The 19,719-nt window shown below is 28.0% G+C and overlaps 7 protein-coding genes across 7 annotated transcripts; 3 read left to right on the forward strand and 4 right to left on the reverse strand.

The window, feature by feature from the left end:
- Positions 1-21: 21 nt before the first annotated feature.
- Positions 22-793, forward strand: OCT59_012873 (uncharacterized protein; the record flags this gene model as incomplete). Its single annotated transcript, XM_066140427.1, has 6 exons — positions 22-130; positions 204-245; positions 324-365; positions 446-487; positions 568-609; positions 690-793. 6 exons carry the CDS (start codon positions 22-24, stop codon positions 791-793), a joined length of 381 nt encoding a protein of 126 aa, XP_066001310.1.
- Positions 794-1,843: 1,050 nt separating this feature from the next.
- Positions 1,844-2,509, forward strand: OCT59_012874 (uncharacterized protein; the record flags this gene model as incomplete). Its single annotated transcript, XM_025322415.2, has 1 exon — positions 1,844-2,509. One exon carries the CDS (start codon positions 1,844-1,846, stop codon positions 2,507-2,509), a length of 666 nt encoding a protein of 221 aa, XP_025166331.2.
- A 2,514-nt stretch (positions 2,510-5,023) lies between these two features.
- OCT59_012875 (uncharacterized protein) lies at positions 5,024-5,275 on the reverse strand (the record flags this gene model as incomplete). Its single annotated transcript, XM_066140428.1, has 1 exon — positions 5,024-5,275. The coding sequence occupies one exon, from the start codon at positions 5,273-5,275 to the stop codon at positions 5,024-5,026; it is 252 nt and encodes an 83-aa protein (XP_066001311.1).
- A 354-nt stretch (positions 5,276-5,629) lies between these two features.
- Positions 5,630-5,887, forward strand: OCT59_012876 (uncharacterized protein; the record flags this gene model as incomplete). The annotated part of the gene is made up of 1 exon (XM_066140429.1): positions 5,630-5,887. The coding sequence occupies one exon, from the start codon at positions 5,630-5,632 to the stop codon at positions 5,885-5,887; it is 258 nt and encodes an 85-aa protein (XP_066001312.1).
- A 5,012-nt stretch (positions 5,888-10,899) lies between these two features.
- Positions 10,900-12,445, reverse strand: OCT59_012877 (uncharacterized protein; the record flags this gene model as incomplete). The annotated part of the gene is made up of 2 exons (XM_066140430.1): positions 10,900-11,297; positions 11,776-12,445. 2 exons carry the CDS (start codon positions 12,443-12,445, stop codon positions 10,900-10,902), a joined length of 1,068 nt encoding a protein of 355 aa, XP_066001313.1.
- A 1,790-nt stretch (positions 12,446-14,235) lies between these two features.
- OCT59_012878 (uncharacterized protein) lies at positions 14,236-15,720 on the reverse strand (the record flags this gene model as incomplete). The annotated part of the gene is made up of 2 exons (XM_066140431.1): positions 14,236-14,863; positions 15,575-15,720. The coding sequence occupies 2 exons, from the start codon at positions 15,718-15,720 to the stop codon at positions 14,236-14,238; spliced, it is 774 nt and encodes a 257-aa protein (XP_066001314.1).
- A 1,601-nt stretch (positions 15,721-17,321) lies between these two features.
- Positions 17,322-17,552, reverse strand: OCT59_012879 (uncharacterized protein; the record flags this gene model as incomplete). The annotated part of the gene is made up of 1 exon (XM_066140432.1): positions 17,322-17,552. The coding sequence occupies one exon, from the start codon at positions 17,550-17,552 to the stop codon at positions 17,322-17,324; it is 231 nt and encodes a 76-aa protein (XP_066001315.1).
- Between the last annotated feature and the right edge of the window lie 2,167 nt (positions 17,553-19,719).

The following is a 19,719-nucleotide window of genomic DNA, read 5'->3' on the forward strand; positions in this document are numbered from 1 at the left end:
AATGAAAGGGGAATGTGAAAAATGAAAGGGGAAGGTGAAAAATGTAAAGGAAAAGAGAAAACGAAAGAGAAGACGAAAGGGAAGGGTGAGAACGAAAGGGAAAGGGAAAACGAAAGGGAATATTTCGAAGGTATACTTCGAAATTTTTTTATTTTATTTTTCAACGAAGTGTTTATTAACGCTTCATTTTTTTTTTTTTTTAGGTTCGGCGGCCATTGGACAGACCGGAATTCAATATTTCGAAGGTATACTTCGAAATATTTTTTATTTTTATTTTTTTCAACGAAACGGTTATTAATGTTTCGTTTTTTTTTCTTTTTTAGGTTCAGCAGCTCATTGGACGTATGGAATTCAACATTTCGAAGGTATGTAACTTCGAAATGTTTCTTTAATTTAATTTTTTTCACGAAACATAAATTAATGTTTCGTTTTTTTTCTTTTTTAGGTTCAGCGGCTTATTGGACGTATGGAATTCAACATTTCGAAGGTATATAACTTCGAAATGTTTCTTTAATTTAATTTTTTTCATGAAACATAAATTAATGTTTCGTTTTTTTTCTTTTTTAGGTTCAGCGGCTTATTGGACGTATGGAATTCAACATTTCGAAGGTATATAACTTCGAAATGTTTCTTTAATTTATTTTTTTTTACGAAACGTATATTAATGTTTCATTTTTTTTCTTTTTTAGGTTTTCTATTTTGGCACTGGTGCGGATTATCCATAGATTATCGGATATCTGATAAATATAGATTATCGTTAAATAATAATAATTGTGCATTTATTAATAAATAAAATTATAATAGATTATAAATCAGTGTTTTAAATTGTCATGGCGTTTACACTAAATTGTTTAAAATTATTACTAAATTTCGCTCAATTGTCCGAAAATTTCACTCAATTATCTGAAATTATTGCAAAATTTCACTAAATTATCTTCGAAAATGTTGCATTTATATCGTTTACACTCAATTGTCCAAAATCGGTAAAACATTTTCACTCAATTGTCTGAAATTATCCTAAATTTCACTAAATTATTCAAAAATCTAGCTAACATTTACCAAAAAAATGCAAAATTCACCACAATTTTCCACAATTTGTATTACGTTTGCACAACATTGCTGAAAAATTCACCTAAATTTTCAACAATTTACATAATATTACTAAAAATACACTACAATTTACCACTATTTGCATTACGTTTGCATAACATTACTAAAAATTTAACTAAATTTACCACAATTTGCACTTCGTTTGCATAGCATTACTAAAAATTTAACTAAATTCACCACAATTTACATTACGTTTACATATAATTACTAAAAATTTAACTAAATTCACCACAATTTGCACTTCGTTTGCATAGCATTACTAAAAATTTAACTAAATTCACCACAATTTACATTACGTTTACATATAATTACTAAAAATTTAACTAAATTCACCACAATTTGCACTTTGTTTACATAACATTACTAAAAATTTAACTAAATTCACCACAATTTGCACTTCGTTTGCATAAAATTACTAAAAATTTGCCTAAAATTCACCACAATTTACATTACGTTTGCATAAAATTACTAAAAATTTAACTAAATTCACCACAATTTACACTTCGTTTGCATAACATTACTAAAAATTTGCCTAAAATTTCCCACAATTTAATGATAATTTACTGAAAAATTTCTCAACATTTGAATTAGGAATTCTGTAGGAATTCCGCCATTTTGACAAAATTTGCCAAATTGTAAGTCCTCCATTATCCCAAAATTGTAACACAATTTACCTCAATTTACCGGGATAATTCTCAATTTGCCAGAAAAATTCCAGGCAAATTTTGCGACAATGACATCTGTTCGACCTGTGTTTAATGATACTGCACGAAAGATAATTGTAGAGGAAATGAAAAGAATTAAAGTTAAGTTTCAATTCTGGCAAATTCAAGAATCTAAAACTTGGAGCTACACATCATTAATGGGAAATGATAAGATCAAAGTATTACAATTCTTTGATTTATCAAAAATTCTTTCAAGACAACGCGCTAATATGATACGAAATCTATGGAATAAATTTTATGAACTCTACATAAAAATGAAGGACCAAAAAACAAATGCTGAAGAATTTCAAAATGATGCAAAGAATTGGCTTACTTTATTCTTAACGCCATCTGAAGGTATTCCAAATACTCAAGGATTCAAAAAAGGTCTTTATAAACCTAATGATATGACACCTTACATTCATGTGTTAGTTCATCACGTTTCTGAATTTATGACAATTCATCAAAAATGGGGATTAAAGTCATTTTCATGTAGTGCAGTGGAAAAAAAAAATCATCAGCAAGTTTCTTATTTTTTTCGTAAAACAATGAAAGATGGAGGTAGAAAATCCAAGTCATCAGCAATTATTGAGATCTTAGAACATGAAAATCGATCTCTTTTTTACAATTACCATAATGTTTCCTTAAACTCTCAAAAACCTCATAAAATTCATATTAAAGCTGAAAATAATTAGAATGAAAATGCTTAATATACTTTGATACTGTTTTTTTCGTGTTCAAATAATCTATTTTATTCAATCATAGCCTGGCTATTGTAAAAATGAAAATAAATGTGACCTGCGTGAGTGAAATTACCATTAAAATCAGTATTTTTTTGTTTTTTCCATTCTACTACTAATTGACCACGTACGCATTTTGGTTTGCGTAATTTTTTAATTGTTTCATAAGTTAATGCAGCTGTAATAGGATTTTCGTCCCCATCTTCAATATTATTGTCATCATCACAAAGTACAACATAAGTACATTGCCGTTGATCGTAAAATTTAGTCTCCCAACCTTCCATCTCTAGAATATTTGCTAATATTTGATTTGATGAACCTCCACGAAATATACACTTGTAAATACCCTTTGTAGCAGAGTAGTAATGTATATAGTTTTTAAATACTGCATAAAACTGACTTTCAGTAGCGGGAATAGAAACTGTTTGTTTTCCTAATTGCCTATATCCTTTTGGTAATCTTTTGCGAATATAGTGAACTAAGATGGCTTTAAATTGGTGTACGGTATTATCAGGTAAAGCATCAATATCTGGACGTAAAGAGTTGTATTTTATAATAGTATTTAAATGTCTAGTCAATCCCCCCCTTTTTTTAAACAGTTTCCCGCATATATTACATTCAAATTTTGAATCATTAGTTGTTGGAGTTGTTATTTGAGTTGTTGTTGAAGGTGGAAGAGTACCGGTAGAAACTACAGCTTGATTCATATTACCATACCTAAAATATAAAAAAAAACACTATATTAATTAAAAATATTAAACACTGTTGTAAACTTTATTCAAATTAATACACGAAATTTACAAATAACAAAAATTTTACAAGCAAACTACTTTTGAATTACTAAATGTAGTTTAAATAAAGTTAAAAAATATTTTTTTGTATATAGAAATAGAATAGTACACTCAACATAATTTACCTTTGAAGGAGATTGGTTTCGTAGGGAGGAGATTGGTTTGACGCGATAGTTACTATTAAATTTTTTTTTTTAGGGTTTTTCGGTGAGAGAGTCTAACGCTTGACATATGATTGTTGTGAAACATTTATGATGGTCACATGCAATTTTAATAGTAATTTGGGGCCTTAATTTTGGTCCAATTCCGATAATAAGCCGATATGGTATTAGGTAATGATGTTAGAAGTGGTGATACATTATACTCGGCAAAGTGGCTTTTTATTGCATTTACTGCATTTGTTGATTCTTCTCCTGTTGCAAACAAAGTAAGTTTAGTATGTGGATCTAAAATTGTAGCTACTATAGTGGATGAATCTACCACTTCCCAATACTGTTTAATTTTTTCAAGGATTGATAATGCCACTTCACTCTGACTAAATCCTTCTTCTCCAATATAATCATCTAGATGTTGTTGAATTCCAAGAAATAAGAACCTAATATCTGAAATAGTGGGATAAAAGAAGGCTGAAAGTAGTACAGTTGCCTTTTCTAAAGGCTCAAGTAGGATTAAGGTATCCTATTTATTTGTAAGTGTTAGAATTATTACTTATCTGTTTTTTAAAAAATTTAACTTACTCTAATTTTCGTCCATCCTTCTGCATCTGGCATTAAATTTCCAATGCTTTGATCTGTTGCTGCTAATATTTCAATAGGATGCAATATTTTTTGAAACTTTACTATCATATAATATGTGCTATTCCACCGAGATTCAACATCTAGTTGTGATTTGTAATATTGCAAATTATCTATTGAACACAATTCTCGCAATCTATTGCATTTTTGAGGTGAATTTTTAATTTTTTTCATTATTTCACGTATTTTAACAATCTCATTATCAATAATTTTAATTCCTTGCTGTGCAGCTAAGTTTAAAATATGTGCAGAACATCTATAGTGGTGGAAAGATTGATTGTTAAGTTCATCTGCAAGTTCTGCTGCTATTGTTCTTCCACAAACTATCATTGCTGATTCATTATCAGTGGTTAGAGCTAATGTTTTTTCAAGAATATGAAATTTTCTTAAAATTGAAATAATTGCATCAGCAATGTTTATTCCAGTATGACGTGTAGTAAAAGACATAAGATCTAATAAAAAATTTCGCAAATTCCAATCATTGTCAATAAAATGAATTGTTAATCCAAGATATGCATCATTATTGAAAGTTGATGTCCATATATCTGCCGTGAAAGATATCTTTCCTGGAATATTATTTAAATCATATTGTATATTATCACGTTTTGCTTCAAAATAATCCATTGCTAAGTTTTTAATTCCATTTTTATTGGGAACTTGATATCGAGAATCAAAAGTATTGACCATTTGCCTAAAATACAAATTTTCAACTGATCGAAAGGGCTGTGCATCTCCAATTATCCATTCTACCACTGCATTATCACACTCACTTTTTTCTTTTTCTGGCCAAGAATCAACCCATTTAAAATTCAAAACACTTTGATTTGTTAATGTACTTTTAACGTTCTCTATCATTATTTTATGTGCAGAAGAAAGATGTCGTTTTAAAGTTTATCCTTTCCAAAAACTTTTTGACATTTGCAACAGACTGGTCTTCCTGGATATTGTGACATTTTATCATTAAAATATTTCCACGTTGGTGAAATATGACGAATTTGGGGCAAATTTTCTTTTTCAGAGTTATTTTCTTCTTCCTCACTTATTACAGGATCTTGTGGTGCGTCTTGATTATACTCAATATCTGAAGATGATTCATATTCATCATAATTAGCATCATCAAAATCATTATCTGACATTTTTATTGGAAAGGAAAAGTTAATGGTAAAAATGAAACAAAGACAGAAAATGGAACAAAGACAGAAAATAAATGTGGTTTATTTAATAGAACACAGGAATTTATTAAAACGCGATTGATCTACATTGATAATTAAATTAATCATATGATTACTGACTAGCTGTTAAATGATCATAACTTTAATTTATATTATTATTATTATAAAAACTAGTTTGGGACCGTCCTAATTAGATCCCAAAAATTAGGACTCAGTCTTAAAGTCCGGGACTTGAACTTTCCCCACCCTAACTATGAGTTCGCTTCCATAGTAGATAACTTGTGTTTACGCAGACTGTTAGAGAGCCGTTCTAAAAGTATGGTAAGGCTCACTTTTCTGTTCCCTAAAGATAAGAAATTCCATGAAGAACTAAAGGAAAAAGTGTTCAACGATTTTGGTTCAGAAGCAGAAGAGGCTGTCAAAATGATCAAATCTCTTATCATTTCCGATTTGTTGTGTACGAATGCGAACTTCTTGCAAAAAGAAGTAGGTAATATCCTCAATGTTCCATTTGTGGTTGAAAAAATAGAAGATTCTAAGGTTATCCTCGAAGGTAGTGTAGAACTTTCCCGCTAAGGATTTTAGACCATTGCCAGCAGACGCAAACCTTGCAGTTTGGTATGCAAACAAGGGGCATCCTCTTACTGAAGGAGAAGGTTACAAGAAACCAAGAAGAGTTAGGCAATGAACTTCTAAAAAAATGTGAGGATCCAACTATAATCCCACGAAGAGCATGCACAGAATAAATATCACGACTTCTATTAAACGAGAGTACGCTACTACTATTGATTATGCCAACAGCTTCTCCCAAAATAACCCATACCTTAATACTGTTGTCAGGCTCCTTACTTTTCTAAAAAATAACTACACTCCCAAGTACGAAAAGATTCTGCCTGTTATCGACTATGACCTATTGGTTACCTATTACTTACTGATGGAACCCTATAAGACCCGTAAGGAGTTTCTGATTGAGGACAATATCCTATTCGGTGATGGTAAGTGGAATGGAAGCAGGAACGCTAACAGCACTCTTTCAGATTTCAAGGCATTTTTCCAGGCGTTTGACCAGGTGTTTGACCAGAGTACTGCCGACATGAATTGTTTAGACCGATCAGAAGTCATATGTTTTCGTCCGAAATTCCTCCCTGTTATCACACATGAAAGGGATTCATACCGAATTAAATGATCCGTACTATGGCCTAAATATCCCAGACAAAGTGATTTCTTTTTACACCCAGTTAAGTAACAGCAATAGCATAGAGAATATAGGCCCTGTTTTCCCCGATTCTACTTATAAGGGATTAGCTGGTCTAAAGAAATTATGGCAGGATGAATTCCGTTTCTAGACCTATTCTGCCCATACATTTATCCTAAACGAAAAAAATACAAATGAAATGCCAAATGCGAAGTCTCAAGCATTTTACGAGATGGTATCCTGCATCCGGACTAACTGGCTTGAAAATAACTATGACAATGAACGTTTCATTACTAAAAAAAATACCTATGTTAGGAATGTTGCCCCAAACTTGGATTTACAGTTTCTTCTTACGTTTGTGTGCAGTTCAGACTTTCTGTATATTCCATGCCCTTCCTCTGTAATGCAATCCATAGCAGAGGGCAAAAAACCAGCTGACTTACACCAAACTGATTTATACGCTTTTACTCAAATAAAGTACTATTGATTTGTTTCTTGGACTGTCTGTGCCACAAATACTTGCCAATTACATATTTCTGCTGTCAGATGGTCGAGTTGGACTGATATGGCTTAATCTTGCAGTATAGTTCTTTCTACTGTATACCATTACTCTAACAATATACGATTCTATGGAGACATGCTTCAGATGACCACGCAGCGATGATATAGAATTACCATGAGACTATGCCAATAAATGGACAGCTCTATTCTTTGTCTATTGTTTCATGAACTGATTCACTCCTAAGGATATACCTATCAAAATTTTTTAGGGACTCTTAGCCTTTCTCCCCAATTCATTTCTCATTTGCAGTGGTTTACGCCTATTGAATGCAAACAAAATTTCCATTAAGCATTTCTATGTACTGGACTGTTTTTTGTACTATTGTGTTTATGCTTTTTCTATTCCAGAATTCCATACAGAGATGAAGTTCTTCTCAATGAATTCATTCGTTTTTGTTTAGTGCATACTCCAGTATAGACCCCATATTCGTTACGATGACAGGTTGAAAAGTATAGTTTATGGGATATGCAAATTGGTATCACCTTATTATGTTTTTTTCTTATCATGTCTAGGTGCAACTAAAGTTATACTTCTTTGTTTGTTTTTGTTGTTAAGCAATCTCTCTCTATGACAAGGTATTAGATTAACTGCGCATAGTGTTTGTATGCTTTGCCTTAGTTCTATTAACATGGATAAGCTTTCTTTTATTTTACTTAGTGTGGGCACTAATTTACATTTATTTGATAGTACATTTCTATGTTTTCCCTATTTCACTATATATTTGTATTTACCCTATTACAATAAAGAAATGAATACCTGCTGGACACTCCAAAGGAATAAAGATACTTGGAAAAAAATTCTTGGATAAAAATTATGTGCATCTGATGCTATTATTCTCATAGATTTTTTGTCAGAATTCTTCGGAATGAAATATCAACACTACCTTAACAATTGTATATGCATTATGCGGTTTCTTCAACTCAGCTCTACTCATTTGTAACATGTCAGACGTACACCGCATAAACGTTTGAAATAGTATTTCCAGAAATACATCTCTTCAAGTGGTTATCTTGATTGTGATGATTATATACATACCCTCTAAGTATGAAAACTAAGGAGTCACATACACTACAATATATATAATCAGTTGGTTTCAGGACATTGTATCCCATACATGGCCAGCCAAAATTGTTGAGCCTTTTACCCACTTGTTACACAGAATGATTTCATCATTAAAAAATATAAGCCAGTCTTTGACTAATCTAATACGTAAGCTATTACTCGTCACTTCCCCTAGAAACCTAGGTTCTACTTCATAGTTCATACCTGACTGTCTTGCTGCTCAACCACGTTCTTTAAAGGTCTTAGGAAATACTCCTATTGTAGAACTTCCTTTTAAAGGTTTTAGGAAATATGTTCTAAGTCTATAGACTAATTCTTATGGATATACTCGTGGAATATTATCACAATAGCAAAGCTGGGTTCGTAAAATGTCATCTGGTTTCAGGTATCTAATGTTTAGGCATGATTTCATACACATAATTTCATACTAAATGAATCAAGGAATATGGCGGTTTATTCGACAATGCGTGCAATAGAAACCTTTTTGTGCAATAACCATTAGTTAATTGGTGGTATTGTTTAGCTAAACTGTGATTTTTATATGACTTTCATTGTGTTAAAAAACTATCATAACACGCTAATATTTATATGGTAGAGTTAGTACGGGAAATTATCAATTAAAAAAAGAAAAATCACTAATATAAAATCAGTTGCTAGCAACATCCCGAAAGGGTCTGATTTCTTCTCGTATATTCATAGTCTCTTGTCATAGATGTTTTGCCTAGTCACTCAAAGATGGGGTTTTACCACATCGGACTTGAGGAACTCAAGGCAGTGATAGCTAATTGAGTACAATTACGGTTTTCTCCTCCCCTTCCTATAAAAAGTATTTATATTTAAAATATAATTAAAAACTTTTTAAAATATATTTAAAATATACTTAAAATATATTTAATTTAAAAATTGCGAAATACTTATAATATACTTAAAATGTATTTAAAATTATCTTAAAATATATTTCTAATATATTTAATTTTTGCCCAAATACTTAAAATATACTTGAATTATATTTAAATTAAAATTTAAGTATATTATAGATATATTTTTTTACATACTTAAAATATTCTTATAATATATTTCATAATATATTTTAAGTATATTTTAAGTATGTAAAAAATATACTTATTAGTCCAGAGCGTAGCGAAGGACTCTTTATATTCTATCCATGGTGGTATAAAAGGACCCCGAACAATATATATAAAGGTAGGTTTTGAGTTTGCTTAACCAACATATAAAAATTTTTCCTATGTGAGATTTATTATTGCTTATTTGATACCATAATTTTTAAATAGTCAGATATAATTATGCATAGCAGAGTATTAAATTATTAATAGTCAGATATATATTTGCGTAGCAGGATAGATTTTTTTAATATATATATATAATATAATATATATTTACATTTTTCACATTAAAAAAATTTAATAAAATATGTAAACAAAGTTATAAACATGTTCGTGTAAAAAAAATTTACTATTTTTAATACAAAGAATAAGTTAATTGTATACGTAATACAGGAATCATTTTTAGACGTGATTGTGTAACGTGTTTTTGATAAAACAAATACGCGTCCGCGTAACATTAAAATTATAAATCATATACGCGTCCGTGTAACAGTAAAAAAATATATATTAAAAATGAGAGCAAGAAAAATAAGTGTTTTTCTGTTTTTTTATAATTTTACACTATAATTTTTGTAATAATCAGTAAAAGTTATTTCATTTTTACTTAGAAAATTTTTTAAAAATATTTTTTTTGACAAATTTTACAGTAAATTTTAAAAATAAAAATTCCGCGTATTGGTGGCGTTACAAAAAACATGAATAAATCCATAAATATCTATTCAATCGTGATAAAAATTTATATGTAAGTAGATTCGAACCTGCTGAACAACTTTACTTAAGAAGGTTTTGGATGTTTCCTTTGACTAAAGTGCCTAAATTACGCTCTGAAGTCACAGAACAGATATACGAAATATTAATAAGAAACATTTATAAGTTTACAAAAAAATAATAATAGCTTTATCCATACTTTATTTCAAAAATTTTTGTTTTTTTAGTTTTTTTTATATACATATTTTATAAAAAAAATTATATATAAATATATATATGTCATAAAATAAATTGCTTAGCAGTGTAAAAAATTTATGGGTTAGATAAAAGTTTGCTTAGCAGACATGAAAAATATTTGCTTATTGACCTTAGTAAATTTTGAATTTTTTATCTGACCTATATATATATTGTTCAGGGTCCTGGTATAAAATATCCCGTTGTCCGTCCGCTTGTTCTTTGAGTCGACGTTTAATTGGTTCTTATATCACACAAAATTATCTTGATCGGTTAATTGAGCATGTGATTATCTACCTATATACTGATAAGCTACGGTTTACCGTTTCCCTAGTAATAATTTTATAATATACTTAAATTTTAATTTAAATATAATTTAAATATATTTTAAGTATATGGGCAAAAATTAAATATATTAGACATATATTTTAAGATAATTTTAAGTATATTTTAGATATATTAAAAATATATTATAAGTATTTTGCAATTTTTAAATTAAGTATATTTTAAATATATTTTAAGTATATTTTAAGTATAATACTTTTTATAGGGCCTGTGTTTTACGTGATTGTATTTTGACTGGCTATGCTGTAAGGGTTGGGCAATTTCAGGAAATTAAGTATATGTGAGACATAATCGCTTTTATACTTATTTTGTTACCCATTTTGTTTTCCGATTTATACTCATTTTGTTACCCATTTTGTTATTCGTTTTGATCCTCATTTGTTATCCGTTCAAGAAGTTGCAGGTCAACTACAGCATTTCTTAGAAAGTTGCTTGTGTTTGATGGCCAAAAAACTTGACAGTTAAAGATATCTTTTTCTTCTTTATCAATAACTGTTGCAAAAATACTACATTCAGCATCTTTATGTTGAAGAATTTCTAAAATATTTTTTGGAATGTTTAATTTAAAAGTATGATGAATTCTAGGTACAGATAAATGATAAGTATAATATTCAGTATTTGTATAAAGAATTTTTTTTCCAACCAGTAATAAAACTTGTTTATGTAAATCTTCAGATAAAGTTTGAAAAACATTAACTGGATCTTTAAATTTTATGCAACTCCAGTATTTAAAATCATTTAAACCAATCTGACTCACTATGTAATAACCGAAAAATACAATAAAATAGAATAAGTATAAATAATTAGCCGAAGGATAAATAATTAACCGATGGGTAAATAATTAGCCAATAAAATCATATTTATAGTTTAGTTTAGTGTAATGAGATAATCATATGATAATAGATCTTCAAATTTTATTAGAAATATTAGAAATATTAGAAATATTTTTCTTAAAAATGTATAAATACAAGTGGATTTCAATAGGAAATTCCAGAGTTCAATTTTTGGAAAAAAAAAAAAATTTTTAGTTTGTCCTTAATAATAAACTAACATATTCTTTTAGCCTTTTTCTTATGAGTAAAAAGTGTCACATTAATTATTTTTTTTTTTAATGGTTTATTAATGTTTTGTAACTAATTTTTATTCTTAAACTAAGCATAGATATTATTTGAACTCAACACGTCGGTGGCAATATACAATATTTTATTTTAATATCCTATGGGCGGCGTGTTACAACTAAAGTTGCTAGAACCAAATTGTTTTCCTCCAAATAATTTAAAACTTTTATATTTAGAAGAATTATTCTTATTTAAAGAATTTGAACTCTTTGCTTCAATTTTAGAATTTAAAGCCTGACCACCTATATTTGTAGTGTAATCACTAGTATTTTCTTCAGAATTTTCACTTGCAATAAAATAAGCTCTTCCACCCAAAATAACTTCTTTTGAAATAAATTGACCAAAATCATTTATGATATCTTTAAATTTTCTAGGATCTTTAGAATTTATAACATCCTTTACTGCTTCAATAAACTCTGTAGTTGGTTCTAATTTAAATTTTAAAGACCTTTTTTTATATTCAATAATATTATATGTTAGACTGGTTACAACATTGGAATTTTTGACATTTGAATTTTTGAATGATACTCCCGATTTTGCAAAATTTGGTATATCAATATCAGCAATTAAAAGGAAATCATTTTTTTTAATTTTATTTTCTTCCAAATCAATATGAACTATGCTATTTTCATACCCATTATTGATTTCATTCATTTCACAATCCACTATTATGAATGCTCTCTTATTAGCTTTTTCTAAAGTTTTAGTACACCCATATTCTAGTTTGATCTTATCTTTCAAAAACTTCCAATTAGGTTCTGGTTCTGATTTTAAATATAATAACATACTTTTTTTGTTTATAATTTTTTCTAAAGTTATATTTTCTTCATCTTTTTTTGCTATTACAGCTAAACTAGGACCCCGGAAAATACTTATATAGGTAAGGTCCCAAAAATATTTTTTATTAGTAGCTCTAAGCATAGGTTTTTACTATGATCACTAAGCATTGTTGATATCTAACCTTAAAAATTATATAAAAATAAGCAAATCAATCTTCTAACCTAATTAAATTTTTATTATAACACATATAATTTATAAAATATATTTATTAATTTAATATATTTTATTAAATCCAATTTTAAATATGATCAATACATTGTGAAGCTAAACTAAACATAATATACAAGTAGATTAATAATATTCAATTAATAAAGTTAATAAACAGTAAAAGAAAAATTCAAAATTAATACTATTACAAAAAATGTAAATTTCTCCATAAGTATTATACTTACACCCATAAAAATTAATATGTAAGTAGTTTCGACCTTGCTGAACAATTCTCAATTAATTTAGAAAGTCAATTTCATTTGGCCAAAGTGGTATAACGCTCTGAAGTTGTAAACGGAGAAATGAAAAATTTGAAAGTTAGTACCATTATAAAAAATGCACTTTTCTCCATAAGTATTATACCCACCCTCATGAAAATTAATAAATAAGTAGTTTCGACCTTGCTGAACAACTTTCAATTAATTTAGAAAGTCGATTTCATTTGACTAAAGTGGTGTAATTACGCTCTGAAGTTGTAGACGAAAAAGTGAAAAATTTAAAAGTTATTACCGTTATAAAAATATGCTTTTCTATATAAATATCATACTTAGCCTTATGAGAATTAAAATACAAGTAGATTTAACTTGCTGAACAACCTTATTTAAGCATAAAAATAACCAAAGTGGTGAGTAGTGAAATTATATTTTAAAGTAAAACATATTTACAGTAATTTTATTTAACAAAATAAATAGTATCTTTTTAATTTTTATTAAACTCAGTGTATTATTTTTAATATAAAATTACTATATTATACATGTTGAAAGATAATTAATAAAACATTGAAAAAAAAAACTGAAATTTCATCAAAAAAAATTTTTGTTTATATATTTATATAAAATTGTGAAATGTAGTACAAAATCAACACTCACCGTTAGTGAAAATAAAATAAAAATTAATTATAAATTCAATATATAATATTTTAAAAAGTTCTATAAATATGAAAAATAAGCAACTAAAAACTCTTAGTATTTTAAAATAGGAAAAATTTATTTATCACCCCCGTTATTTCACGGCCCTCGTTTATATCACATGATAATCATGTGATAAAATATATTTTAATTTTTATGTCCGTGATGTATATAAATCATAACTGCCTAACCCTAACACAGGTCAAAAAGTGAAAAATTAGGCATCAATCAGTCACCAATCGGTCACCAATCAGGTATCAATCAGCTACCTGATTGGTGATCGATTGGTGCCTGATTTTTCACTTTTTGACCTGTGTAAACTAACCCTAAGTCTCGTACCAAATGTCAATTATCAAACAACTTTAAAATTTTAATAGGTTTTTTATTGCTTTGTTGCTTTGTTGTTGCAAATATATATTAAATTACTACATAGATCCTAACCTCCTAACCCTAAACTAACCTTAAGTCTCGCGCTCAACGCAAATTATATATTAAATTACTATAGATCCTAACCACCTAACCCTAAACTAACCCTAAGTCTCACATTCAACGCAATTATTATTTAACGCAACTATTAAACAACTTTAAATTTTAGCACGTAAGAATATATAAATCTTCTATTTACTTCTTACATGTTCTTGCATTATGTCCTATTTCTTTACATTTACTACATACATATTCCTTTTTATTGGCGTTTTCTTTACCTAAAATATTACCACTGCTTTTTCCAGAAATTTCTATACTAGATTTTAATCTTTTGTTAGCAGGACGACCTTTTGCAATATGTTCTAATGGTTCATTAATCTCATCTGTTGCATATACTCTTCCATTAGCTTCAAAAACAATTTTGCCATTAATTTCTGCACTTCTTACATTTTTATTTACTACATTATCAATTGTTCTCAATCTCCTATTTGATTCTTGCATCTCACGATTTTTTTTTCTTTTTTCAATAAATTTATTTAAAAAATCTTTTAATTCATCATCCCCATCTTTTATTGCTAATTGAGAAGCCTTTCTTGAAAGTCCTGTTAAAATAGCATACTCATTTTTTTTAAAAGCTTGTCTTTGAATACTAGGTGATTGATAGCGTTGATTAAAAATATTTGTTTGTGTAAAGTCAATATCAATTAGCTGATCTCTATCTGATTTATTAACATTATGCACATTATTACGTTCATTACCAAGTGTAACAACTGGTGAATTATTAATTTTCATCAAATCTGATTGTAAATGTTCCTTATACCATCTTTTTGGAATCATATTAATATGAAATTTTGCAACATTATTACTTTAAAATAATGGTGGCAAATTACTCCACTATTAGCTAATAATAAACAGGTACATGCATACCAGCCATTTTTTAAGATTACTACATATTGACAAGAAGTTGGTGAACAAGCCAATAATGATTCAACTTTCCAAATTTCATGTATATCATCAATATTAAATTCTTGTAAAAGATTTTTAAGAAAGATTTTTTTATCTTCATACTTATCTTCAATAAATATGGCAATCGTTGATTCATCTCCATTGTTAATTAATTCTGGATTAATTTGATTCTCTAAATCCAATTCGTCTTGACAATGTAATAATTCAAAAATATCATTGTCCCCAATTAGCTTTGCATGATAAGTTGAAGCTTCACAAATTTGTTTTTGATGTTCTGCACATAAGGAAGAGGATAACCATTCGTTTAATAGTGTATTAACTTCCCAAAATACACTTGTAACCATTAGAGGTTGAAAATAATGTGTTTTTGAATGCTTAAACGTCAAAAATCTAAATAAGCAATGTTAGAATTATTATACTAAAATTAAACAATATATACCAAACTAACTATACACTTTTACCTACCTTTTATTCATATTTTCGGTCTCAAGCCTTTCAATTATTTTATGAAATGTATTTGTAAGAGACATGCTAGCTTCTATTTCTCTGTGTAATATTCCATTGAGACCTTCTATACGCGTATATACCTGCTGTAAAAAATTTAAGGGTGTAACAAGATGCCCAAGATTCTTTACATTTATAAAGAGTATTTTGAAGATAGTTTTCAGTTTGACAGTAAGTATTCTTTAAATTATTCCAATTAACTTCAAACATTTCTTCAGATAAAGAATTTCGTGCTTTATAAAATTCACTAACAAACTTTAAATAATCCTTTCCCAATATACCTTTTAATTTACGAGGTAAATTTTGATGAATATGAAATATACAATGTATATGATGGGTGTTTGGTAATTCTTGCTGGATAGCACTAATCATCGCTGGATCTGCGTCAGTAATTATTACACCTGGTTCAATAGAAGTTCATTTTAGGCATTGTAAAATCCAAAGATATGTCTCTAGGGTTTCATCTTGTACAAATGCTTATGCAATCAGTCATGTTTTATTATCACAGTCTACAATAACAAATAAAGATAATGGCCACTTATAGTGATTTGTAAGTGCTGTATTATCATGTAAAACAACATCATTATATCGACTATAAAGCATTTGTTAATCGGAAGTCATCCAGAAAATTCCATTTAAACGAGATATGAAAGGATCAACTTGAGGTATTACTATAAATGAAGGACCATTTTTTTGCATTATAAATAATTCGTTTAAAAGTGTAGCCCCATCATTTCCTGAATTACCAAATTCTCTCTTGATTTTTTGGATATAGTTTAATAAATCTTGTGACAACATAAATTGATTAGGAAATTTTAGTTTTAATAATGATCTAATAGTAGGTAAATCCATAACATCACATTTAACATAGTGTTCAATATCAGACTTAATATCTTCTGAAAGACCACAAAATTGAGGAGCAAATAAAGTATTATCAGGCAATAATTCATGATTATGCGTATTGACAAACTTTGTAATCTTTACATAGTTAACATTTAAAGGCTGAAAAAGGTTAATATGCCAAGAGCATTTTGTTTTCTTTGATCCTTTATTTCTAATCATAATTTTGTTGTTATCTCTAATTCTACCTGAATATTCACAATCAATACATCTTGATCTAATACTGTCATCATTGTTTTTTTCAACCCTTTTTTTCCTAACAGAAAATCCGTTAAACCGTCCAAATTCAATACAATAATGAATAGCTATTTTAAAATTTGGAAAATTCATTCCTTCATCTAAGGTAGGATATGACTGAAGGTGTGAAATAGCTTCACCATACTGAATTAAATTAGTGCCTTCAATGTCAAGTGGAGCTGTACATAAAAATATAAAAAATGTAATTAATCTTTGTTATGTGGATTTTAGTAATAAAAGTAAGATACTTACGTAAAGAAGATACTTGATTAAAGGGTGGCTGTGTATTATCTAATGGTAAACTCATTGTAATCGATGGATAATTTGATATATTATTAAACAAATGTGTTTCAGATGTGGTTGTATTAAAACTTTCAAAAGAGGGCTCCATTATAATTTATAATTTAGGAGAAAGAGGAAAGTTAAAAAAAAGTTTCGTGAGAAAAAGTTTATTTGATTAGTAATAAATCGATGTGATAATCATATAAATGTGATAAATCACAAGATGATCAGGTGATAACATGTAACCCGTGATGGATTTCACATAAGTGATGTATATATTTTTTCTTTAAAATAATACCAAAAATATGCAATTTAATTATCTTACATAGTATAAAATTTTCTCAAAATTAAGCATTATAAAATTCTTACATCATAAAATTTTTCTATGTTGGCTAAGCACCTTGGTACCTCACATATATAAGTATTTTCCGGGGTCCTGCTAAACTATTATCGTTGATCATCATAGCAAATGAAAATGTATCGTTCATTTTGACTTCACTATTTTTTTCAAGTTTTTCACGAATTTTTGATAAGCCAGTTTTAAGATTTAAATTGACTAATACAAGTTTTGATGGTATTTGAATTGTTATGTTGATGTCATCTTGTACATTGGTGGAATCCATACTATATTGATATCTTATTATTGTTATTATTAACACGTGATATTAATATGTTTATGTGTCATGTGAAATCGGATTATGCATAACAAGATTACAAGAACAATTATAACAATTATCTTTATTAATAAAAATTATTATTAAATTTTTTTTTTATCAACCTGGTAGGTTAAAGTAAGTTGATTTGAGAACAGGTAAATTTGGTGAAAAACGAATGAGAAAATAAATAAATATTTGATACGTAAATTTTAATGAACAATCAAAATTTCAAAGAAAAAAAAAACTTTGTTGAGATTAATAAAAAAAATTTATGAAAATTGACTAACTTTAAAGGATAAAAAAAGTCGCCACTTTAGACGATTTTACTACTTTCGATAGATGTGTTGTGTTGATTTTATGCACTACACAAAATTCCAATAGTTATAATGAAATAAAAAAAAATAATTATTTACTTAAGAAAAATTTTAATTCGAGGGCAAAATGAAAATATTTTAAGTTCCTTCTAATTTCTATTTAAAAATTATTGATAGATGATATCAAAAAATTCAAAGGAAAAAAAAAAAGAAATTGCTTATATATTTTATGTGTACCTACCATATACACATCATAAAAATAAAAAGGGTCTGGTTCATTTCACCGACAATCATTTCGCCGACAAACGTTTCACCGACAAATATTTCACCGATAGGGTTATCTCACCAACAAACGTTTCACCGACAAATATTTCACCGACAAAGCTATTTTGAGAAATTTTATTTTATAAACATTTCAAATGGATTCGTATTGTGTTTTATTGGGTACCATTTTATTGTATATTTTTTACATTTCCCTTGTAATTTAGTATAATTGCTGTTACCTATTACATTAATACATTTAATACATTTATTTAAAACAATTAAAATCAAGCTAAAATGATAAATTATGTGCTATTCCCTAAGGAAATCAATAACTTCTCTATTATCCCAGTCATTATAAACTATTTGAATTTAAATTTCTCATTCCCGATCCTTTTTCTTTTGTAAAGGGCATGGGACTCCTCGCAAAATTGACTCGATATTATTTTCAACTTGATTTTGTTCATACTGTATTTCTTTTATTATTTTGAAGATACTTATATGTGCATGACCCACCAATGTATTCCATCTCCTATGCCATGCTTCGACGACGTTTTGGGTTCTAGGAAAAGTGTATTCAATATTGTCTGTGACCGACCAGATTGAGGGTGGGAATAATGGATTAGAGCGGATTATATTCCCACTTCTTGTTGTTTGTCATATCCTACTACAGATGTAATAGATTTCGAATTATTTCATGATGCTATTGGCTTCTTCTGGCATGATGGCTCTTAGTTTATCAAATGCTAAAGGTATATTTTTATAAGGTAAAAAAGCCAGAGGTAAAAAAGCCAGAGCAGGAATGTGGCGAATGAGTAAACTGAAAGTTTTGTCAGTTCCATACTGAACTGTAAGGCCAAGTTCTTGCACTTTGCGATAAATATTCTGCGATAAATGAAAGTGTCAACCTTTATTTTGAACTCCTTGGAATTCAGCACGTATGGCATTAATCGCAGCAATTTCAAAATCGGTTATAATAAACTGAGGCTGTAGATTAACATCATGTTCATAGCCAGAACCCCGGAAAATGCTTATATATGTAAGGTACCAAGGTGCTTAGCCAACATAGAAAAATTTTATGATATAAGAATTTTATAATGCTTAATTTATTTTAAGAAAATTTTATACTATGTAAGATAATTAAATTTCATATTTTTGGTATTATTTTAAAATATTAAGAGTTTCTAGTTGCTTATTTTTCATATTTATAGAACTTTTTAAATTATTATATATTGAATTTATAATTAATTTTTATTTATTTTCACTAACGGTAAGTGTTAATTTTGTACTACATTTCACGATTTTATATAAATACATAAACAAAAATTTTTTTTGATGGAATTTCAGTTTTTTTTTTCAATGTTTTATTAATTATCTTTCAATAGTATCTTTTTAATTTTTATTAAACTCAGTGTATTATTTTTAATATAAAATTACTATATTATACATGTTTATTTTGTTAAATAAAATTACTGTAAATATGTTTTACTTTAAAATATAATTTCACTACTTACCACTTTGGTTATATCAAATTATCTTTTATGCTTAAGTAAGGTTAT

Source organism: Rhizophagus irregularis, chromosome 20 (genome assembly GCF_026210795.1).
Source record: "Rhizophagus irregularis chromosome 20, complete sequence".
NCBI lineage: Eukaryota > Fungi > Glomeromycota > Glomeromycetes > Glomerales > Glomeraceae > Rhizophagus > Rhizophagus irregularis.